A 23465-nucleotide genomic window follows, 5' to 3' on the forward strand; every position below is an offset into this window, starting at 1 on the left:
AGCTGCAGCTATTGATGAAATTAAGCAGAAAGGGCTTCATTGTTTAGTGCTACATTAAGAAAACAGTTTTGCTAGCAATCTAATTTAACCTCAACAGAGCAAATGAATAAAAAATAAGATTTTCCAGAGCCATCATACCTCAAAATTAATGAATTGCAGAGCAGGTAATGTGTGTGATGTCTCCGTTCTCACCTCAGATCAGGTAGGAGTCCCATCATAAGAACACTAGGAATGAACAAAATAAGGCAACATGCAGAGCAAAATAAAACAATTCGGAGATGACAAATACTTATTCATTTTTTCCTCTGGGCTGGTGCAAAGAGGACATGTTTCAGTCAGCAGGGGAAGTGAGGAGGCTTCCCGTGGAGTTCTGTGTGTGGCCTATTAGCTTCCAACTGACAGCTGCAGTACCTCTCCTACAAACACATTTAGGCAGAGAAAACAACAAGGTACCTCTTTTGTGACTTGTGATCTACAATTTGGTCAATGAGGCTCATTTGATCTGTAATAGACCCCCAGTCCCTCAACATTTGTTCTGTATTTCAGGGCACTTGTATGGACTGGAACAGCAGGAGACTGATGTGACCTTTAGATAATGGACCAACAGGGAACAAAGAAAAAAGAATCCAACAGCCCAATCTAGTTTATCATTCTGGGGAAACTGATCTCTCCATTGAATGATTATGTTGATTTTGTGTGAACATCACTCTCTTTATGCATCTATGGAAATACCTCAGGCAAACAGACTCTAGCTGAACTATGGCATATAGCGCTAGATGTCAGAGACTCACTTTTATAGATGCTAAATCATTTTTAAACATAAGTAGGACAAAAAAACAAACAAAAAAACGGGTGGTGACAATAAGCCTTCCAATCCTTCCTTCTCTTTCTTCCAAATCTGTGTAGATTGCTGGTCTTACCTCTACATGCAATCCCTGTGCTAGTCTTTCATTCGCCTGGATCAATGCTTTTCAGTTTGTATATTCATCATGTTAAAGCTCTGGCCTGCTTCTGTCTCTCACGCTCCAGTTCCATAAGAGGAGCTGTGTGGATGTAAGTCAGCAGACAAGTGGGCTGCGAGCGCAGGCTTGTTGGTTTAGCCGATATTCTCTTAACTTAAAGACACGTCACATCAGTAAAAACATAAAGCAAAAGCACCTTGAAAGAGAAGGGTTAGACATGTCAATTGCTGCAATGCAAGTGTTTTATTTTTGGACTGCCTTCACCAGTGTAAAATGTCATCGATGAGAGAGTTTAGAAATATCTAAAAAACAGAAGCTTTAGAGGACGGGGCCTCTAGTGTTTGACACACATTTTTAATATCCTGTATATGAATAATTTATTAATTCACAAAGTACACAGCATGATGAGAAACCCTCTTACTAAAAGGATCATCAAATTAAAACCCTCTTCTGATTAATAATATACAGGAACAGCACAACGCAAAGTTGATGCTTCACAGCATCGCTCTTGTCTCAAAGCCACTGTGTTATAATATGCACATTGAAATCTATTCCTGTTAGTAATTTGGTCTCGGGTCCCGGTTCACATCTGAACAGCGCATTGTTTGTAGCACAGAAACAAAAAAGGCTGTTAGAGCTAAACCCCTCCCAATGCTAAATACAAATAAGGTCCATGCTGGCCACAATCAATCTTGTTACCAGACTAGGCCAGGTGGGCTTCTGCTTTGTGGCCCCAATGGTCCGCCTCTCATTGAGCCCTTTCTCAAGGCTTCTCCACTGCTCTGCAGAACCCCCCCCAAAAGAAGTCGGTTAGCTCCCCTGTCCGTCAGTGAAATGCATACAGCAGCAGAAGGATGGTGCAGATGCCGATGACTCCTCCCAGAATTAATGAGTCCCGTCTCTTCCTCAAGTTGATCCTCTGTATTAGGTTATTGATGGCAGGGAAACGGTCTGAAGTAGGGGTCAGTTAAGGAAATACAGGTATACAGCAGATTGCATTGCCTCAAATATAGACAGCAAGTATTTTTCATGGTATATTATAATTGATAGATAACATTTAACCGTTTTAATAAATTATGTGTGTTTTCAACTTAGGAAGTTCTCCATGACAAAGGTAATCTAAATGATAAAACAGGGGAAATGTGCATATCCACTTACATTTTCAAAGCAGGTAGATGCCAATAAACCAATATTGCACTGATACATTATGCAGCCCTAATGCATACATGCACTACTTGTAGAAATTAAGGATACTGGCCAGGGTGTTGACCCTGCTTTGTATAGACTTCAGAAAACCTCGCTGGGAGGTCATGTTCTCCTTGGTTGCCATTGCAATGCTGTGGAAAAATAAATAAATAAATACAAATAAAAACAGAAGAGTAGATTTATGGGCACTGGCCCATCACAGCAAGTGGTCAAAATGTGCTCCGATCATTACGTCATGGGCGCAGCAGCTGTCAGGACTGCAGACACAGGAAAAAGTCCCTCAAAGACAGCAAATGCCTCTTTCACTAGGTTTGATTTCAGACAGGAAGGCAGAGGCTGCATTGATGCAATGCTCCAGAGACGTTAGCCACACACAGCTAGAAACCAAAAGTATTCAGAAAAGTGACCAACCATTACATATCCATTTCCCTTTACACTGCAGAAAGTGAACACCTCATATTGTGAACAAATCAGAGGCTTTCCACCCATTATTTGTCCTAGCTTAAGGCACAGTTCATCCAAAAATGAAAATTCAGTCATTTAATCACTCATGTTATTCCAAACTTATTTATGATTTACTTTTTTAATGGGTCAGAAAAGACGAAGAATGCACTTGTAATTCTTTTCCATTATTAAAATGGAAACAGAAGCTTTCAAGCTTTAAAAAGGATGAGGAAAACCATAAAAGTATCATAAAGTGATCCATGTGTGTTACACATCAGTGTCTTCTCACAAAGCTTAATAAGACAAATGGGAAGCACGAATGTATACGGTTGCTTTATAACGGAAAGAACATTACAAAGGTTTGGACAGAAATGAGGGTAGGTAAATCCATTTTTAGGTGAAATATCCCTTTAATGCATTTTAATTGTGTATTGCTGAATGCTGTAATTACACTTTTGGGTTGATCCGTTCCCAACACTTATTTGTTTTCTTCAGCTGAGTCATGCTTTCTTGTTCCTAGTGGAGAAGATTAAATTGCTGTGTGACATTACAGCTCACTCCAACTCCCACTCGGCAGGTTTGTGAGTGCAAACCAAAGCACTGGCACCCATTAAACTCCTGTCTGTCCTACTCTGCGACACAAAAGCCATCAGATATAGTTCACCACAAGTGCTCAAGCAGACCCCTTCACCTCAATCATAATGAACATGAGAGCTTATCTATCACACCCACATAAAACAGACCTCAACCAGAATCAGTTCAAGGCTAAACCTGTAAAATCAGAGCAAGACAACACAACTTTAAAGCAATGTGCAATGCACTGACCACTGAGTTTCTTGATCTCTGAGGATAAATTAGGCAGCCAAACACCACTCACATAAGCAAGGCATAAAGCACATTAAATAAGACAGCGCACCCTGAGGGAACAAAAGGTCTCCGGTGTTTTGTATTCCTAGGGGCCCTCGGTCACAAACAAGGAGTTATTTTGATATAAGTTTTCGTTCTCAGCCCACACACCTGAGCATCTGTACACCACGAAATGAAGAACACACAAGCTTAATTGGATCTCTTAAACTTCATATTTGGGTGTATTTGAATATGTTCCCTGCAAGGAGGTATACCTCTTAAAGTATTGCTTGTGACAGATGGAAGACCAATCTGACATCATTAAAAGAGAAACGTGAGTGCCCACAATCCTCAGAGATCAGAGCAATGGTGAAACATTAAACAATGAGCTCTCATCTTGGTGGCTCCTGGCTGTGGGTGGTACAAAGGGAAGATAATGATTATAAGCAGCTGATATAGCATAGTTTTTTTGCTTTAATAAGACTGAGGTGGGATAAAAGGAGCTGCACGGACCAGGAGCTGACTTAATTAAACACCAGTGCCGGTCGACAGCTTTGGGGTTCCCCTAGGTGCAGCAGTAAAAGTGTAGGCTGCTCTCATGCCCAAGCATAGATCTGCAAGGGGAAAGAAAGTAGTGCCCAGCAGCACAATACTCAATACTAAAGCACCTCAGGAAAAAGGCAAAACTGGCAGATTCATGCAAATGACATGCTTTTCTGTTAGTTTCCCTTAAAGAGAAAATTATTCTTATTCATTGTTTACTCACTCTCATGTTGTTCCATACTTGAATTACTTACTTTCTTCTGCAGAATTCATAAGAACATATTTTGAAAATGTGTGTTTTTTTGTTTATACAAAATTCAATGACGTCACTGAAGTCAATGGGGTCTAGTGTTGTTTTGGTCCAGAGTTATTACAATTAACTAAAATCTATATAATATATATATACATATATGAAAAACAATACTTGACACTCTTTCAGACCCCTTTGAATTTCATTGTATCTTCTAAAATCTACAGAAGAAAGATTTGAAATGACGTGAGGGTTAATAAATGACAGCATTTTCATTTTTGAACTTTAGAGTCTAAATCCACTTGCAGTTCTAGCCTAGCAATATCAACACAATGCAAAAACAATGGGTCAGTTGTTTGAATCTCTCCATCGACTGAGATCTTCCTCCTTGATTTCATGACCCTTGGTAGACTCTTCTTTCAGAAAAGACAAATACAAATGGAAACTGTTGCCATTTATGAGTGTATAGCCTATGTAAAAAGTGTCTGAACTGTTTGTATGAAGTTAGACTCACCTTATTGTGTCATCAATAAGCCGATCTGAGCTGTAAGGATACAAGAAAGGAAAAAGAAAGTTGTTTAGTCAATGATAACCAGGTGAATTACTGGAGCCCTTTCTCATCTTTGAGAGTCAGGTTGAAGGAGTCAATCAATGGCAAACATGCAGTGAATGCTGATTTCTTTAACATGGACACCAGAATGTTTTTCAACAAAACTGAATCATTAGCATTACAATAAAGGACTACTATCAGCATTGGCTAAATATATGTGGACACTCAATGACTACATTCATATGCATTTGCTGAACATTTATTTTCAAAACCAATATTATGCACTTATTAATAATGGTTGCAGCTGAAATAGCGAAATATGTTCAACATGTGACTCCATTTTCTGCCATGTACATCACATATACAAAACTAGCTACAATTCTGCTTTAAAAATTCACACCTTAACAGCAAAATGAGTAAATAAAATCCCATTCAAGACTTAACAGATTATATTGATTGCAAACGGTGTGGGAAACAAATAGATTCAAAGATTGTCACTACAGTTTTTGCTCAGAAAAGACAATTCTCTTATGTGTGAATGAAATTATACTTCAGGAGCAATTCTTCAATATTGCATTACTGTGTCTACACTGGAATGTCTTATTCACACACCATGGCCATTTTTCTTTCCGAAAAGGAGATGCAGGCCTGCAGGGTGGGAATGAAATTCTATGCTGGCTCAAAATCACATCCTCCGTCAATTTAGATGACAAAGTCTCAGGGCCTGTGGGACCTCAGGCGAAAGAAAGTCCTCAATTCCCAGACAAATGGTTTTTGGTGTGACAGAGAACTCCAATTTTGATTACACGAGCAAAAATGAGATTGCAAATTCTCCTTCCGATGTCTGTGAACCCTCTTTCTGTCTGCTTAGTTTGTCAGAAGAGGTGAAAGAAATCTGGCACACACACACACACACACAGTAGCTGGGAGAATAGAGTGTAATGGTCCACATGCTGTTCAGCTCCATTACTGCAGAACAGGTCTCTGTCTTTACAGGCACATGAACGTGTATCTTGGTTCCTGCTTTGAAGAAAGGAAAAGTGCAGCAAAACTGATGCGAGAAGCTCTGCTCTGTCAAATGGCTTTAATCTTAAGAGCGTATGGCTTTGATTGATTAAGAAGCCAAAACAATGAATTGGCAAAGACGAAGTATCCAAGTTCTCGACTAGACTAATCATTATAAATTGCCCAAGTGGGCGCTAATGATGCTGATTTTGCACAGTTTAGTTTGCAATTAGCAGGGCAAATATTTAGCATCCGGTGGGACTCGACTAAACAGGTTCCTTTACCATCATCTGCATTTTATCTTGATAAATAATTAATAAGTCTTCCTTCAGCCTCATTAATCTACATCATCGGCATCAGACATACATACACCTGGTTTCCTACAACAAAAGTTCAATTCAAAGGAAATAAATCAGCTAGTGAGAAAGTTAGTTAGAGGACAATGCAAAAACTTCTAACAAATTTGGTCGACCCATTAAGCCTCATCCATTTCGAACTCAACAGCAGGGCTATTAGTTCAATTACATTAGCTAGTACACATGACTGCCAATCTGAAAATTACGGTGATACAATTTAGGTTTGTAAAGCTTTCAGCAAAGTTCCGATTGCTGGCATATATATATATATATATCTGGACTACAGTGAGTATTTGATTATGCACATGAAATCCAATTTACAATTTACGAAATTGTTGATATGGAAGTTTAGAAGTTGTACACTACCATTTAAAAGATTGGGGTCAATAAGATATATTTATGTATTTGAAAATCTTATATTCTCACCAAGGATGCATTCATCGGATTAAAAAAATACAGTAAAAAAAGGAAATATAGTGAAATAGCATTATAATTAAAAACATTTTTTTTTGTTATCTATTTCACAGCTCTCTGGAATTCTTGATTATAATTGGTCAGTCATTACATTTCGAGATGTGTTACTTCCCGATAACGACTTCAGTATTAACAGTACTGCAATATTGCTGCTGTGTTTATCTCCTCGCTATGACGATTGCTTTGTACACCATAATGGATTATAAAATAATAAACATTTTCATCTTAAATCAATTCCTCTTTTTCCTATAATTATTTAAGTGGTTAAAAACTGTGTAATAAGTGATAAGGCTGTACAGTATTTCTTAAATGTTTGTCTAATTTAAACTTGTTCAATTGTCTTGGATAAAAGCAGCTTGCTAATGACTGTTTTCTTCATGGAAGCTTTGGGTTCAATGAGCTAATAACATCTCAACTCCAATCAATATACAGTGTCCAATTATTTTCTTATATGGGAAGTTGTGTAATTCTTATAACCCTGTTGAAGGTTATTCTGCGATAACAACCAGATGAATGTACATTATTCCTTACACATTATAAAATGTAGTTATTTCTGTGATGCCATAGCTAAATTTTCAGCAGCATTTACTCTGCTATTACTATTACTATTATTTTTTTGTGGTAACCATGATACAGATACATGATACCAGGATTCTTTGTAGAAGTTCAAAAGAATAGCATTTATTTGAAATAGAATTCTTGTGTCACATTATAAATGTCTTTACTGTCATCTATGATAAATTTACAGTCAGGGTATTAGCTAATTAATAATATTAATTTGTAAAAAAAAAGAAAAAAAAAAAAAAAACCTGATTCACTATTCATTCCTTCCAGGAATCATACCCTGAACAGTATTATTTGGATATAATGCTTAACCCACAACAGACATCCCACCCACCCACTTCACCTGAGAAATACACAAGAGATGTATAAATGGCTTGGTGTATGGTCCTATTCCACAGGGCCCAATAACTAACCACTATGCGCACACACACAGAGAGAAATGTGCCATACCCCATAGCCCCCTTGAGGCTTGTGTTTCAAGAAGCGCTCAAAGCAAACAATTTGCTCCTCATTTTTTTAATTCGCCAATTAGGATTGATACTGGTAATGTTTCAGAGAAAAGACAAAAAGCAAAACAAAGCAGTGAAGTCATTAGGTCATTGTGTCCAGGGTCGAAGTATTAATGTATGAACAAATCTGACATCACTATATGACTATGCCTGGGAAAAGCACCAGTTTACAAAAGACAAAACAAAATGTGACAGGTTCAACTGCACAATTTGACAAGGACTTCACCCACAAGGTAAAAATTAAATCAGCTTGGCCTTCTAAATTGAGCTAATTGTCTAATTGTCCAAGAAAAATGCAAACCTTTAACCTAAAATGAAATACTAATAAAAATGTAAAAAAATCTATTCAATGTTAATTAATGCAAACATGGCTGATGCACAGCCTTTTAGGGCAAGCCATTTCCTGAGCTGATTAATGGGTTCAGGCATCATATTGATGTATTTTAATATATTTAAATTTATCTCGGAAATGTGCATAAATAACTTCTAAGTTTATTTAAGTCTAAGTTTTAACACAGATAACAGTTATAAGTTAACTATAATTCATCAAAATTTATCAACAAATAAATCAACACTTAATTTACTGCTAGCCAAAATATTGCATATTTAAAAAAAAAAGTGTCTAGCAAATATGTGAATGCGAAAAATATATTTTTTACTTAAACTTCAGACGCAAAACTTTTAGTATGTGATGGTATGTACTGTTCATTTCTGTGAAGCAGTTCTAACTGTAACGTTCATGAATGGATTCAAAACTCTAGATTAATTATCCATTTTTATGCCATCACTCAAAAAGATTCAAGAAATTATGCATTTATTAAAAAACTAAATAAGTTATTATTCATATATTAAAAATATATTATTATTTGTTGAAATTAAGCTCAAAACGAATGCATGGTACTAAACTCCAAAACTCCAAATACTAAACTCTAACGTTAAACTAGACTTTTATTTAGTTCATATAAAGAAGCTGGAAAATGTCTACATCAAAACACATATACAGCACACCTGCATGGAGCTGTGGACAGCTGACATGGGGTGACGGTGTTAGCTTCACCCATGTTTCACCAGGCTAGCGCTATAAAATGTGCATTACTGCATCTGAGAGGGGCGTCAAGGTCCAATTCTTGCTGTGTTTTTATAGGCTGAGACAAGCCCTGGATGTAGCTGAAGGATTTACTGTGGTTCTGTATTGGCTGCGAGGCAGACTGGCAATGGAAAGATGTCAGGGTTCTGGTGCAATGTATGAGAGACAAAAGATCCACTGGTGGAGAAAACTATCCCTAAATCCCAGTTTCTGCAGTCATTAATGGGCACATTAGCATAAAGGTAATTTAAAACCATTCTTCCTTTACCTCTCGCTGTATTTGTCACCTTCATCCTCAATGTTTTCTGGAAAACTTTTTCCTTACAGCTAAGAAGTAAAATTTCGGTTCTCCCTAAAATGCATCAGTGCAATAAGTAGTAATGACAACATCAGTAAAGGTTTGGACACTGACTTATTTCATTATTAGTGCTTTATAAAAACATGACTATTATTATTGCTCTGAAAAAGAAAATTAAATCCTTAACCCTCCTATCCTAAAATTCTGGCACATAACCACAATGTTTGTGTTATGGACATTAAAGATAACTATAAATCATGTGGCTGTAAATTTGCCAGCACAGGCAATTCTAACATTGTGGTTCTCTAGTTTTTAAATAGCAATCACTCCCATTTCGTGTAAGTGTCTAGATTTGCATTTGTTTTCCCCCCAACATTAATAATAATAATAATAATAATAATATATATGTATATATATATATATATATATATATTCACATACACGTGTGTGTGTGTGTGTGTGTGTGTGTGTATATATTTATACATTATACATATGGTAAGCATAAGAAAATTATTTCAAAACATTATTAAACATAAAAAATAAAAATAAAACATTCACGCCAGCTCCCGGACGGTGAAAGGTATTGGTGGAAATTACAGTTTATATCTACAAAACTAATTTCAAGCTTTATAGAATACAATTTATATAGATCAAAGGATTTTTTTATTTTCCTCAGGTGTGTCCAAATTTCTGACTGATAAAACGTGGGAAGTCCCACCCTCTAAAGAGCTGCTCTAAAAATCAAAGCTAGGCACTGGACATTTAAAATGGGTTTAAAATTAGGAAATGTACTTAAATGAGTTCTCATCATCAGTCATGAAGTCAGTTTTGCAGCTTTTATTTCTGAAGCTGGCACAGAGAGGAATCTTGCTGGCTCATCAAAAAATCCACCTCATTGTTATTGGCCGACCTATGCGAGGCAAGATTTATACCCCAGCTCCACAGAGCTGACAGAAGGAGAATGTGAGAGACGTCTGAGCTCCAGGCGGGTGAGCTCCATCTGCTGGATCTTTCATTCATGAAACTACAGGTGAAGATGTTACCTTTGATATAGATAACACGTTAATATTATAATAGCCTATAAGAGAGAGCTCATCGGCCAAGAAAAAAAGAAGCTTGTGTTATGTCTGGCCACAGCTTTCCAATGACATGGCATGACATTTAAGTTTTCGGTCTCCCAACACCACAGAGAGCTAGTGAGAAAAACACTGTGGATTTGATAATGGAACTACAAAAGCTTTTGGCACAAGTTTCTCATTTAATGGTGTGCTTTGTTCCAGTCACACTATGATGAGTGTAGCAGAAATTAAGACTCAAGGTCATTTGCTTTTTGCTAAAATAATTTTTAGCATTTGTACTTTTTTTTTTTTTGGTTGGGAAAGATGCCATACTGAATCCCAACATCCAGAGTGCTAGAGAGAGAGTCTCTTCTAGATGAGCTAATGGACTGTTGCTGTATGTGCACAATTCAAATGCATTTCCAATGCAATAAATAAATGGACATCTTGGAAACTCTACAATGCTCTGATCCCAAGTGTCCACCTTCAGTACAATAACAATTTCTACAATATAATAACAGCTTTATAATGGAATCAAGGGATTCCAAGGCATAATGTAATTGTATTTAAAATCTTAAGATGTCAGCAGAGAACGGATCAGCAAACAATGGGGGCATACAGAAGCATAAATTCTTACACACAAATCCAAAACAAACAGAAAGTAACATTTTGTTAAGAATTTTAGGTTTCACTTTAAGGTGTCCATGTTATAGTGTAATTACACTGTTGTTAGAATGTATTTATACAAATTTAAGTACAGAGTATATAATTAACAAAATGCACTTATTAAATGCTAAGTGCAAGGGTTTGGTTTAGAGTAATTTGTAATTTGCTTGTAATCAGCATAATTTACTGTTATTAGTAGTGCTGTGAGATATGGACAAAAAAAAAAAACGTATCGCGATTTAGATTTTAATCACGATTTTGACACACACAGACATGCTTTGCAGTCATGAATGCATTCAGTATGAATCTGAAACATATTTCCAAAAGAAAACCAATTAGAGCTTTATCAAAAAGTTGTACCATGTCTCTAGAACAGACATAAGTCAAAATTATAACTAAGTAAAGGTGTGCCAAAATGTGTAGACATATAGCAAAAATAAATAAATAAATAAATCCTGTGTCCAGGGATTTATTTTTTTGGCATACTTTGAACAGTGTTCATTGTAGCTTAATGTAGATTTGTTATACATTATACAGGTTCACACGTACTCTGTCTGCAGTGTGTATACAGTATGTGTATGCGGTGCAGAAGCAGCAGTGAGAGCAAATTATTGTAACACAAAAGCACATTAAAATAATGCATGAGTGCGAATCTCTTCACTCGCCCACAGATTTCCTTTGCTCTGTCACAAAACCAGACGCATTAGATTCCCAGATACACACTGCTTTTGCCCGGAGTACTTTGCAAGTACTTACAACGCGTCACCTCTCACTCAAACTGCGGCCTGTGCACTCACAATTCTCTCTATGCTCATGTGCTAGATATTATTTTCACAGCTTTCAATTACTAACCTTTTCTGTTCACATCTTTCGCATCTTTTACTGCATGTAGTGTGAACGCTCTAATCTGTTAACATCGGCTCGGAAAAACTACGTATCACAGAAAGAGTGTGTGGACCTGGAGTTACGTAGCCATATACGTGAGTGAAGTGACATTCAGCCAAGTATGGTGACCCATACTCAGAATTCGTGCTCTGCATTTAACCCATCCGAAATGCACACACACAGAGCAGTGAACACACACACACACACACTGTGAGCACACACCCGGAGCAGTGGGCAGCCATTTATGCTGAGCAGTTGGGGGTTTGATGCCTTGCTCAGTGGCACCTAAGTCGTGGTATTGAAGGTGGAGAGAGAGCTGTTCATGCACTCCCCCCACCCCCAATTCCGTCCGGCCAGAGACTAGAACTCACAACCCTTCGATTGGGAGTCCAACCCTCTAACCATTAGGCCACGACTTCCCCTTAAATATACCCAGTCTGTTCTGTTCTCGCACTCCATTTAGGCGCGCTGCATTCTGATTGCATAGGACATCACACTGCGGGAGGTCGGGGCAGTAGAAAATCTTAATTTTATGATGATTTAAATTAACCACACAGCCCTAGTTATTACTACAGTTTACTGAGCACATATAACAAGTGCAACAAGGATACTAAAAAAATAAAGTGTTACTAACTTTTATGTAGTTGCTTATCTTAGAAATGGTCAAATCAGGGCCCAAAATGAACACTATGTACCAAATGCAAGTAAAAACTTGATCAAACCACTTCAGTCTGCCTTTTGCTTTCAAAACACCCTACACAACATAACAAAACACCCTATTATATAGTATATTTTAAATATACTGTAATATATTGTATAACGTAAAGGTCAACCGATGTACCGTATTTTTCGGACTATAAGTAGCACCTAAGTATATGTCGCACCAGTCCTAAAATATTTCATGACGAGGAACTGGACTATAAGTCGCATTTATTTAGAACCAAGCACGAAGAGAAAACATTACCGTCTACAGCCCCGAGAGGGCACTCTCTGTTCTCAGTGTAGACTACAGGAGCACTGAGCGGTATAGAACGCCCTCTCGCGGCTGTAGACGGTAATGTTTTCTCTTGGTTCAAGTCAAATTAATTTTGATAAATAAGTCGCACCTGACTATAAGCAGGACCAGCCAAACTATGAAAAAAAGTGCGACTTATAGTCTGGAAAATACGGTATCTGTTTTGTTGATTAATCTGCATCAATAGTTGATTGCTGGAACAATCGTTATCGGCAAAAAAATCCATGCCGATAATTTTCCCGGGTTGCGTCCATTGCTGGAGCTGCTGAGGAGGGTCTGTTTTCATTATACAGTGTGAGAGTGGCCTCTAGTGGTTGAAATCACTGACAGCATGTGCTAATTGTTTACACACGACGCTGCACGCTGAAAACAGAGAGAAACTTCAGACCTGGATTTAAATGCAGCTGACAGAAAATCCTGCCGCACCACAGAGCGCCATTCACATAGTTTTCCGTTAAATTACATTATATTCGCCCGAATAGTTGTTAATGTACATAATGAATTGTATATTGAGCATTTTCATCGAAACATTTGTCTTTTTGTGGCTCTAATAAAGTCTGTATGCTTCATTTATAGAGCTTCAACTTCAAACTTATCTATGCCTCAATGTTCATTCTTGAAGTAAACTTGTGTCCGTGAAATAAACTTTTTTTAGACCACTGCTCGAGTGGAATGCGATACGTTTGGAGTGTGTATGATACTGGTGAGTTCTCCTAGACTCAGAGCTGCTCTTTTTTTGGATTAGATGATCATTAAGTGTTCAGGAATAGAAGGAGTTTAATTGTGAGAGTATACATTGTGATGGTATAACTGTAGGGCCCTATGATTTCCGCGATACGGAAAACGCAACGCAACGCAATTTCTCTGGGTTCATGTCAAATTAATTTTGATAAATAAGTCGCACCTGACTATAAGTCGCAGGACCAGCCAACCTATGAAAAAAAGTGTGACTTATAGTTGTAGTCCGGAAAATACGGTACTAAAATGAAACAAACATGAATTTTTTAAGGAATAATCACACATGTTTGTCAAAAAAAAAAAGTTTGCTTAATTTTTTAGTAATGAAAAGATAAATTAAATTAATGTTTCATGCCTTGATTTGATAATAAAAACTTAAATACACAGAATTTTTGGAGGGATAAAAATTAAATAAAATAAAATAAAGTTGTTTTATGCATTCAAATAATTAGACTTTAATTTAACTATTAAAAAGGAGTGGAGAAAAATTCAAGTGGAAATAACAGAATTTGATAAAATTTAGGAAATAAAATTAAACTGATTTCAGGGCCCTATTAGAGTGTGGTAACTTCAACATTTAGTATTATTATTATTATTACTAGTATGGATCAGAAATATTTTTGTTTTTTAAATAAAGCACTATTTTTGTTTTTGTTCAGTATCCATTTTTAAAACTATCGGTTAAATAATCATTAAATATTAATTAATAGTTCTCGGTTTCATATATAGCATAATAACAGGCAGAGTGCTTACTAATATAAATAAACAAAAATTGCACTTCACTTACTAATATAAATTAACAATGACATTACATGTTAAAAAGTTTACCAACTGTATGCTAATCAAATTCTGAATATGACTTTCAAAGACTTCTGATAATGCTTCTGATAGGAGTGGAGATGGGCACACACACAGACACACACACACACACACACACACACAGAGCTGTGAGTGAAAATCAAGCCTCCCTGCTTGCCCTGTGATTGTGCTCCAAGAAAGAAATGTGCTCAGCACTTCAGATTTAGTGCTATGCAAGGAGAGTAAGTGGGACGTGACAAACTGCAAATATTAAAAAGCTACAGTTGGGGAAACTGCAGAACCAATAGGTATCACAGCATGTATGTGCATCATTTGTGCATTTCTGTGAATAAAATAAATCTATATCAGTAGGATATTTTTGCACACACTTAATGCTTTGTTTCAAAAATTAAGTGTTTTAAAATTAGATACTTCACAGAACGCATATTCATACACATATTAATCTCTTATCTTTCTGTAATAAAGAGATGAATGTTAAGATATTCTTGGATCAACCCAGACATTAATGTATTTTCAACCAGCTTTGAATAAGAGGAGCTGACCTGTGTAATTGCTTTAAGTCTGCTTTGGATATAAACAGCACTAATATGGCCAGACATTTCCAGTAAATGTATAATGGATCTAGAGATACCTGCTCTTCATGCTCTTTGCAGACAGCGTTCCTGTCATATACACCTTATCAGACAAGACTACTGAAGAATAAGAGTCCTGCCATGCCTCCTGTAGTATTATTCTTCATAATATAATCTGATAAGATTTCTTTTTTTAATAGAACCTTCCAAATGTGTGAGCATCACAATTGAAGAATTATGATACCAGACTACCAGTTTTAGTCTTCAGGTCATAAGGTCCTAAGTTATTTAAGCCTGCTTTGGTCAGCAGGATACTTAATGAATGTAAGTCCTATAAAGGAGCAAAAAAAAGCTCTTTAGAACAGGCATATTTCCTGTAACAAGATAGCACTGTATTATTGGTTACTTTTTTCTCGATGGATCTTTTCTTATTTGCCAGAGTAGTAGTCTCCAATGTGTTCCACAATCTCCCTCCCTGTGTTCTCGGAGTGCTCAATGTAATCTATGAGACTGTCATTGCGGTTAATGTCTTTAAATGGCATTCCTGATGACATTGACTTCAATTACTGTTTACATTGGAATGGGCTCGAGCAAGAACACCAAAGATTACTTCCTCTATGAGAGTCGAGCAGGATGTGAAAGGAAGACGAGGAGACAATCACAGCCCAAACTGTACATACAGAGCTCTTGTGATCTTGCAGCGTATGGATGTACAGTACGTCAATAATACTACTGGTATGATATTCTGAATCATATTCTATCATAGATAAATTAAAATAAGAACAGTCTTTCACGAGGAAATAAATGTAATCCCAGAAGTAAAACTTTCAGTTGAGCTTGTTAATCCAAGCTTTACTTTTTTTACTTTTACTTTACAATAATCAATCCACATGAGCCTTTATGCATGCGAGTATAATATTCGTCTCTGTCACTGGTCTCTTTTACTTACCTCTGGCAAATTGATATACTGAGGCTTTGCTATGAAACAAGTGACCCAGAGCAAATGCTCTGACAAATTCTTTACCACAGCCCATTGATTCATTTTAACGTTTTAAAACCAGTGTGAATTTTACATCCTTTGTTATACCACATCACTCCATGCCTACACAAGCAGTTGGGCCAGTCCCTTATGATGACTCCACAAATTTAAGTCATCAATTTGACATAGAACAGCGCAAGAGAGACAAGCGGCCTTGCTGAGTTACTGATGAATGACAGTGTGTCTATTAAAGGTAACCTTCTCCATTCCTGACAAAGTGGCTGTAATACTGTGAGGAGATGACAGATTGCTACACTTAGAGCGTCTTATTCTCTCCCTTTCACCTGAATGTGACACTTCACTGAATGTGGGCACTAATGCAGTTTGCTTCCTCTCCTCAATCACTGACAAACTCTAGACTGACTAGAATTGCACCACTATCTTCATTGATCTATTAGTGGTTGTGTTGATCTTATCAAAAAGAGTTGAAATGAAGATGTAGTACCATGCAGAGCGAAACATTTAATTGAATTAAAACCAAAATCACAATACAACTTTTGTTTTGCGATTATCTAATTGCTATTGGCTGCAATTTAATTAAATAAATATATGCACTGTGAGTTACAGAGCGAAGCACAGCACTGTGTTCAATTACATGCATACTTCCAGATTGCTTGTATTTGAGCAGATTGTTTCATTGCTTGTAACATGTATGCCTCATACTACTTCTCAAACTTATAAACTAGCTGTGGTCAACAAAAGAGAAGTGCTTCATGTAGTTTTTTTTTTGTTTGTTTTTTTGCCAAAAGGCTAACATTTTGGCCAAAACCTGGAGTAAAAAAAAAAAAAAGCAGCAGAAGAGGAAGGGTCTTACTTTCTCAGGTGCTCGTGTTCTTTCAGAAAGAGCTCTGTCCGCCTGTTATTCACCCCCGAGCCACTCTTATATGTCCTGACAAGAGAAAAGAAAATTAATTATCAATTAAATAGAAACATGCAATAACACAGGTGGCATCTTCTGAACATCATTCTATAGAAAGTCTGGCACTTCAGTTGAAGTGGGGGTTGGGTTAATGTTGAGGGTTTCTTTTCATCCTGTGCCATGCACAAGCTCTCTCTCACAGAGAGCATTTAGTGTAAATAATGAATGAATACAGTGCTGGGAAGAACAGCCCTTTCCCAAGAGTTCATCAAGAAAATGAAAGACAAAAACACCCCTTCTGCTTTGTGCAACACCAGCTAGGCTTTTCTAAAGACTGGCCCTGACAGGACAAATTAAAACAAATCTCCATCTCTGTTGGGAGAGTTTATGAGGGTGAGAAATGGCAGCCTGAACGACAACCTTGTCTGAACTAGGCTCCACCCTCTGGTGCGATTTCTATGTAACTATTGTAAACAGACAGCTGTAGATAGGATATTAATTCAGTATCTATGGGATTACACCTGCCTGCTGGTCAAATCAACTGTCAGTCCATACCAATCACAGCGATAGGGTGCCGACAGCCAACTTAATTATTCCAACAAGGTTTTAAAGGGCAGTGCTCTAAATCACACAGGGGGCTTTGTCATTTCTGCCTGCTGACATTTCTATAGCACTGAGCTGCTGATCAATGGGGAGCCCAGTAACAGGAGAAGCACAGCATGCACGACACGCACCACACAAACTCAAGGAAGTGATGCTTGAGCGGTGGCCCAGGAGAAACTAGAACCTTCACAGTCTGCACGACAGAAAGTAATGGAGTATGTGTGTGCAAACAATGCTCTACATTGGCTGGCAAATCCAATACAAGCGTGTTACAAGCGGTGCACCATCGACCTCTGGGGGTAAATATGAATATTACACCTTGTATTAATGAATTACTTTCTACTACACTATTTTCGGGAATAATACTTTAAATTATTTGGATGTTGACTTTGACAAAAAATATTGAGAAACATTAAATAAAATCTTAAAACAGTGTCTGTACAATAATCAAATTTAACAATAGTGGTATTCAGATAATATGATGAATAAACAAGATCAATCAACATTTTGGTGTCTGGAAGATTCAATTCAATTCAATTCAAGTTTATTTGCATAGTGCTTTTTACAATACAAATCATTACAAAGCAACTTTACAGAAAATTACGTTTCTACAATATTTAAATATTTATTATATTTTTATTCAAGAAGGATACATTAAACTGATCAAAATTGACAGTAATGACATTTATAATGAAAAAGAGTTATTTTTAAATGATTTTAAAACATTACCATTTTTACTGTATTTCTGATCAAATAAATGAAGCCTTGGTGAGCACAAGAGACTTCTTTCATAGCAATTTTTTTAAAGATCTAACAGACACCAAATTTTGAACGGTAGTAAAACAATGTATGTTCAGGTTATTAATTATCAGAACGCTCTTTTGCTGAGTTATATATAATTTAATTTGATCAAAGTACTGATTGAAGAGGTCAAATCTGTGCAACATTTAAAAAAAGTAATCCACTCAAACTGATGCTCAAGTGAATAAAATCTGCCGAGGTGCTGTTCTCTATTCTGGGTAAACAAGTTTATTGCTGGTCGGGTGAGTGGGAGGCAGCTGGACATGAGGCAGAGAGGTACCTGGCCCTAACTTAAAAAAAACTTGTAAATACAGACTTTATTAATACAGTGCTGTGAGAGATGGACAGAGCCCAAATCTAACTCTGACTGTCAGTTTATTTAGACAAAAAAAAAAATAAGATCAATAGCAACTGCAAGGAGTAGTATGGCATTTTTCCCATTATATATGGTACCAAAGCTATTTCAAGGTAAAAAAAATAAGTAAGCAGCCCATAGATGTGCTAGAGCATTGTGGCTCAGATCAATAAGTCATTATCCAGCCCTGCAGTCACGATCTCAGGGTTACAACCAGAATCATGTCAAATTGGTGACTGCAGAACTCCACAGAATGCTTGCACGTTCTTCATGTATTCGTTTATTGAATATACTAAAATAAGAGTGTGTTATTTACATATCAGTTTAACACAATTTTGAATCTATTCAGAAGAATCCTGAAATGTGTAGAAAAACAAATTCCATAGATTTCATCAGGGCCTGGATTCAGCAAATTTGTATGCTTTGCTCTAGGATGAAACAGCATGGAGGTATAAAGACTAGACAGCTTGAATTGTAAGCAGAAACCATGGTTTTGGAGAGAACTATCATTCCATATACAAGCTTTCAAAATCCAGGTTAACTACACATTAGATTAAATCGATCTTCATAACCTTTTTGGTTTCAAAAGGGAATTAAAGAGAAAACTCACTCAATGTCTTTTCTCACAGATCCCAAAAGATCCTCTCTCTCCCTGATTGCCATGAAGTTTGATTTGGTTTTATGAAATTCATGTGTGTAGTCCTACAAAAGGAAAACAGAGATGAGGTGGTTATAAATAAGCAAGGCCAGCTATATTGATGTCAAATACTGGAAGTGTCATTTCATCTTGATAATACAGTCTTCATTATAAAAAAAATTTTTGTTTAGTCTTTATAAACAAAGTATTTTATGCTCACCTAAGCTGCATTAGCTTGATCAATAATGCAGTAAAAACAGTAACATTATGAAACATTACTAAATAAATGTGTTCTATTTTAACATGTTATGCAATTTATTCCTCTGATCGCAAAGCTGAATTTTCAGCTTTCAGCAGCCATTACTCCAGCCTTTATGATCCTTCAGAAATCATTCTAATATTGCTGCTTAATATTATTATGGAACTGTTATACAGATTTTTTCTTTTGAGGATTTTTTAATCGAATACAAAGTAAAACACACACACACACACTAATATATATATATATATATATTAGGGATGCACCGAAATTTCGGCCACCGAAAATGGCCTTTTCGGTTTTCGGCCGATAGACTTTTATCACCGAAACAACACGGCCGAAATGTTGTGATGACGCAAACAGAAACCGCGACCTGCACGTGCACCTGCATAGCAAAGACCACGAGCTCCACGCGACATTCACTTAACACCAGTGAGAACATTCTCTCTCTTCGTATTCCTTTATTCGCAGCACTAAAGCGTCTCCTAACAAAGAGATTAAGACGGACCACGAAGTAAAAACAAAAGTACTCTTATAGAGTCTGTTAGCACACGTCTCACTGAGATCTTGTCGGATCCTCTGCACTTCATCGCGAATGTGCTTGATCCGCGTTATAAAGACCATTACTTGGATGCGGAAATAAGGCAGCGCGCACGAGAAATGATCCAGGCCGCGCTGGATGCGGAGAACCCGCGTGGAGACGGAGAAGCGCCAAGCGCAGGAGACAGATCAGAGCGCAGAAAAAAGACTGGTCTTTGCACCAGATGAGTGGCATGCACCATCGTTGTCTGATATGTTCAGTGGAATTCTGCAAGAAAGTGCCTCAAATAATAATAATACGTTGGCTATTTTGTTCTTATACACACACACAAACATATATACATACATAATATCAGATTGTAGCCATATTTATTCTAGATTTTCTGCTAGATTTCTGCTTTAATTTGATAAAAATGTTTATTTTTATTTAAATACACTCTCTCAAATATTTCTCAAATGTCAGGCAGATGACAAGCTCAACTGCTCAACAGCTAGATGGTTATCTGTCTGAAGTCACCATCCCCAGAAGTGAAAACAGTCTTGCCTACTGGAGAAGTAATGCATTTTCTAGTCCTACATAGAAAAATTTCAAATACACTTCACCTAAATGCACTTTGTTTTTATGAGAGAACTGTTCATTTTAAAACCTTTCTGCAGGCCAGTAAGCCTGTACATTATTATTAAATATACACATGAGTATAAATGGATAAATTTTTAGTTTGAATTTTATTTTATACTGTGCATTGTTGCAATGTGCTTAATAAATATTTACATCATTTGTAATTATGTATTTTTATGTTTTTTTTTTAATAAGTTATGTAATTGTAATTATCTTTGAAACTTTAATATTAATTTATGCAATTGCAATGTCTTAATTTTAGTAAAGTTAGTACACGGTCATAGCAATAAATGCAATGGCACTAATAATTGGCATAATTTATTTCGGTGTTTCGGTTTCGGTTTTCGGCCTTGGTTTTCTCGTTTTCGGTTTCGGCCAAGAATTTTCATTTCGGTGCATCCCTAATATATATATATTCATGAAACAAATATTTTGTAAAAGCATACACTTTTACTGCCACTTCGAATCAATTTAATGCATTCTTGCTACATAAACGTATTAATTCCTTTAAAAAAATAAAGATTAATTGCATAAATAGTATAAATAGTAAAAGGGAAGTCGTGGGAAGTCTTCTTTCGGGAACTTTAGGGAAGTCGTGGCCTAATGGTTAGAGGGTTGGACTCCCAATCGAAGGGTTGTGAGTTCTAGTCTCGGGCCGGACGGAATTGTGGGTGGGGGTAGTGCATGAACAGCTCTCTCTCCACCTTCAATACCACGACTTAGGTGCCCTTGAGCAAGGCACTGAACCCCCAACTGCTCCCCGGGCGCCGCAGCATAAATGGCTGCCCACTGCTCCGGGTGTGTGCTCACAGTGTGTGTGTGTGTGTTCACTGCTCTGTGTGTGTGCATTTCGGATGGGTTAAATGCAGAGCACAAATTCTGAGTATGGGTCACCATACTTGGCTGAATGTCACTTCACTCACATAAATAAACACCCTACTGACCCAAACTTTTAAACAGCAGTTTAAGATTCATGTATTCATAGTTGGGCATATTATAATTCTAAATGATCACCTGTAGGATGTCTCTGTGCCTCTGGAGAGTGTGCATTAGAGCAGCATTCAGAGACGTTACTCCCGGTGTGCTTGTATACTCGGCCATCTTGTCATTCACCCCTGTAAGCTTTAAAACACAGGAACAAAGTGAAACAAAACCATTAGTTAATCATCTGATTAATAATGTGTAAAATAAATAAATTCAAATTAAATTGTGTCCTTATTTATTTTAATACTTAAAGTTTTCATTAAGTGGTATTGTATATACTGAAATATATATCCCTGTTCTCTAGAAATCAGTTACGGACAACTAAAAGAAAAAAAACACTGTTTATCAGTCAATACGTAATTTAATATACATGAGGAGAAGGTTGGAAGACTACAAAGAAAAAATAACAAAGCACCTAACAATGGCATATTTTACAGAGATCTTACTTTTGCAAGTAGCTGCTCAATCTCCACTGACATGGTCTCAAACATTCTGTCCTGAGTGGAGTTGGAGAGCAGAGGTGCTGTATCCGAACTACTGAACAGAGAGAGAACAGAACACGGTTATTATTACCACCATAATCTTTATGATGAGATTTAGAAAACATTACAATTCCTGCGATGAGGCAGTGGCATCACACCTGTCTCCTCTCCGGCCGTCCCGAGAGCTGCTGTAACTGGTGCACAGCTTACTGAAGGACACCAGCTTCAGGTCCAGCTCGTTCTCCAGCTGCCTCGCCTGCTTCCGCAAGTCTGTCAACATGCAATCAAATAAAGATCACATTTAGTAAATCCAAAAAGTGTTTATATACATTCAAAATTATAAGACACCGTCTCTAGATAACATGTATTAGATAACAAAATAAGTAACATCAGAAAATGTTATTAAATTATACACAGCATATCACTGACAACTTAAGCTGGAAGTTATATATGCTTATAAAAAGACAACACATTCATTAAGACAAAACATTCATATTAAGTCTACCTGGTCGTTGACAGTTCATATTTACTGTCACAAACACGTAAGAACATTCAAAACGTGGATATGAAGCCCTCAAGGGCTGTTTAGGAGAGCAGTTTTTTAAGATTTTGAAATACGGCCCATGAGTTTATTCTATTTTGGTGAAAGTCTTGTTCCAGCTTCATATATAAACAGCTGCTTAACTTTTTTGACAGCTTATATATGTTAGTTTTACATTAAATACGGAAGGTCTGTATGAAATGAAAACCATATGACAAATGTTTAAAGTAAGAGATATGAAAAATGTCAGGATTTGGGGCTAACCGGAAAGACTGACGTTTCTGCGGACTAGCGAGCTAATGCTAACGGCGATAGTTAAAAGGGGGTAACCTGACAGCGTTTTCAAGGAAACGTCGCCAAAGACTGTTCAGAACAAGTAATTGGCTTGAGCTGTCACAAAGCGCAGTAAAGCTTTTGGTCGAGTGGAATTTGTAACGCTTTGCCACCTCACCTTCCCAATAGTTGCTGTTTCCTCCTGCCATCTTTGTTATTCAACGTCATCCGCGGTGTTGCTGGCAGAGGCGGAGACTCGAGCAAGAGCGCTTCACGAGCGCTTCACGAGCACTTGACTGCTCTCTGACCTCACAGCGCCCTCAGGTGCTCTGCTGGAGAAACGCACTCTCCTTTGGCCTTCAGGTTTTCCTGTTTTTATCTTTAGAGAAAACATAGTTAAAATATACAAGCACATAAATTTTAAACATATTTAGTTTCTTTTATATATAATAATAATAGTATATTATATAACTAGTATATAACACACACACACACACACATGCCTTAGTGTCAATTTACATTTTCATTAAGAAATGCATACAAAATATAGCTACTTTTTAAATGCGTACATATACAAACAACATTTTCATATATACATTATTAGGATTTTAAAGGATCTGTTGGTT

General features: G+C 36.9%; 1 protein-coding gene across 2 annotated transcripts; it reads right to left on the reverse strand.

Moving 5' to 3' along the window:
- Window positions 1-1186: 1186 nt before the first annotated feature.
- Window positions 1187-23141, reverse strand: gosr1 (golgi SNAP receptor complex member 1). Of its 2 annotated transcripts, none has more exons than XM_026282240.1 (9): window positions 23018-23141; window positions 22184-22295; window positions 21990-22077; window positions 21574-21681; window positions 19115-19206; window positions 16701-16775; window positions 4766-4795; window positions 2217-2299; window positions 1187-1913 (listed from the first exon to the last, which is right to left on the reverse strand). In XM_026282240.1, exons 1-9 carry the CDS (start codon window positions 23046-23048, stop codon window positions 1789-1791), a joined length of 744 nt encoding a protein of 247 aa, XP_026138025.1. In that variant the 5' UTR covers window positions 23049-23141; the 3' UTR covers window positions 1187-1788. The 2 variants fall into 2 exon arrangements, with proteins under 2 accessions (XP_026138025.1, XP_026138024.1); XM_026282239.1 differs by having other exon boundaries at window positions 21990-22080.
- Window positions 23142-23465: the final 324 nt, after the last annotated feature.

Source organism: Carassius auratus, chromosome 15, assembly GCF_003368295.1.
Source record: "Carassius auratus strain Wakin chromosome 15, ASM336829v1, whole genome shotgun sequence".
Classification (NCBI taxonomy): domain Eukaryota; kingdom Metazoa; phylum Chordata; class Actinopteri; order Cypriniformes; family Cyprinidae; genus Carassius; species Carassius auratus.

What these genes read in the sequence shown, in the direction of transcription:
- gosr1 (XM_026282239.1), bottom strand. Translation starts at nt 23,048, where the DNA reads ATGGCAGGAGGAAACAGCAACTATTGGGAAG. An exon ending in TTGAGCAGCTACTTGCAAAA is followed by an intron (nt 21,682 to 21,989) that starts GTAAGATCTCTG and finishes TGTGTTTTAAAG; the next exon opens with CTTACAGGGGTGAATGACAA. An exon ending in CAGGGTCAACACCCTGGCCA is followed by an intron (nt 1,914 to 2,216) that starts GTATCCTTAATT and finishes CCCCTACTTCAG; the next exon opens with ACCGTTTCCCTGCCATCAAT.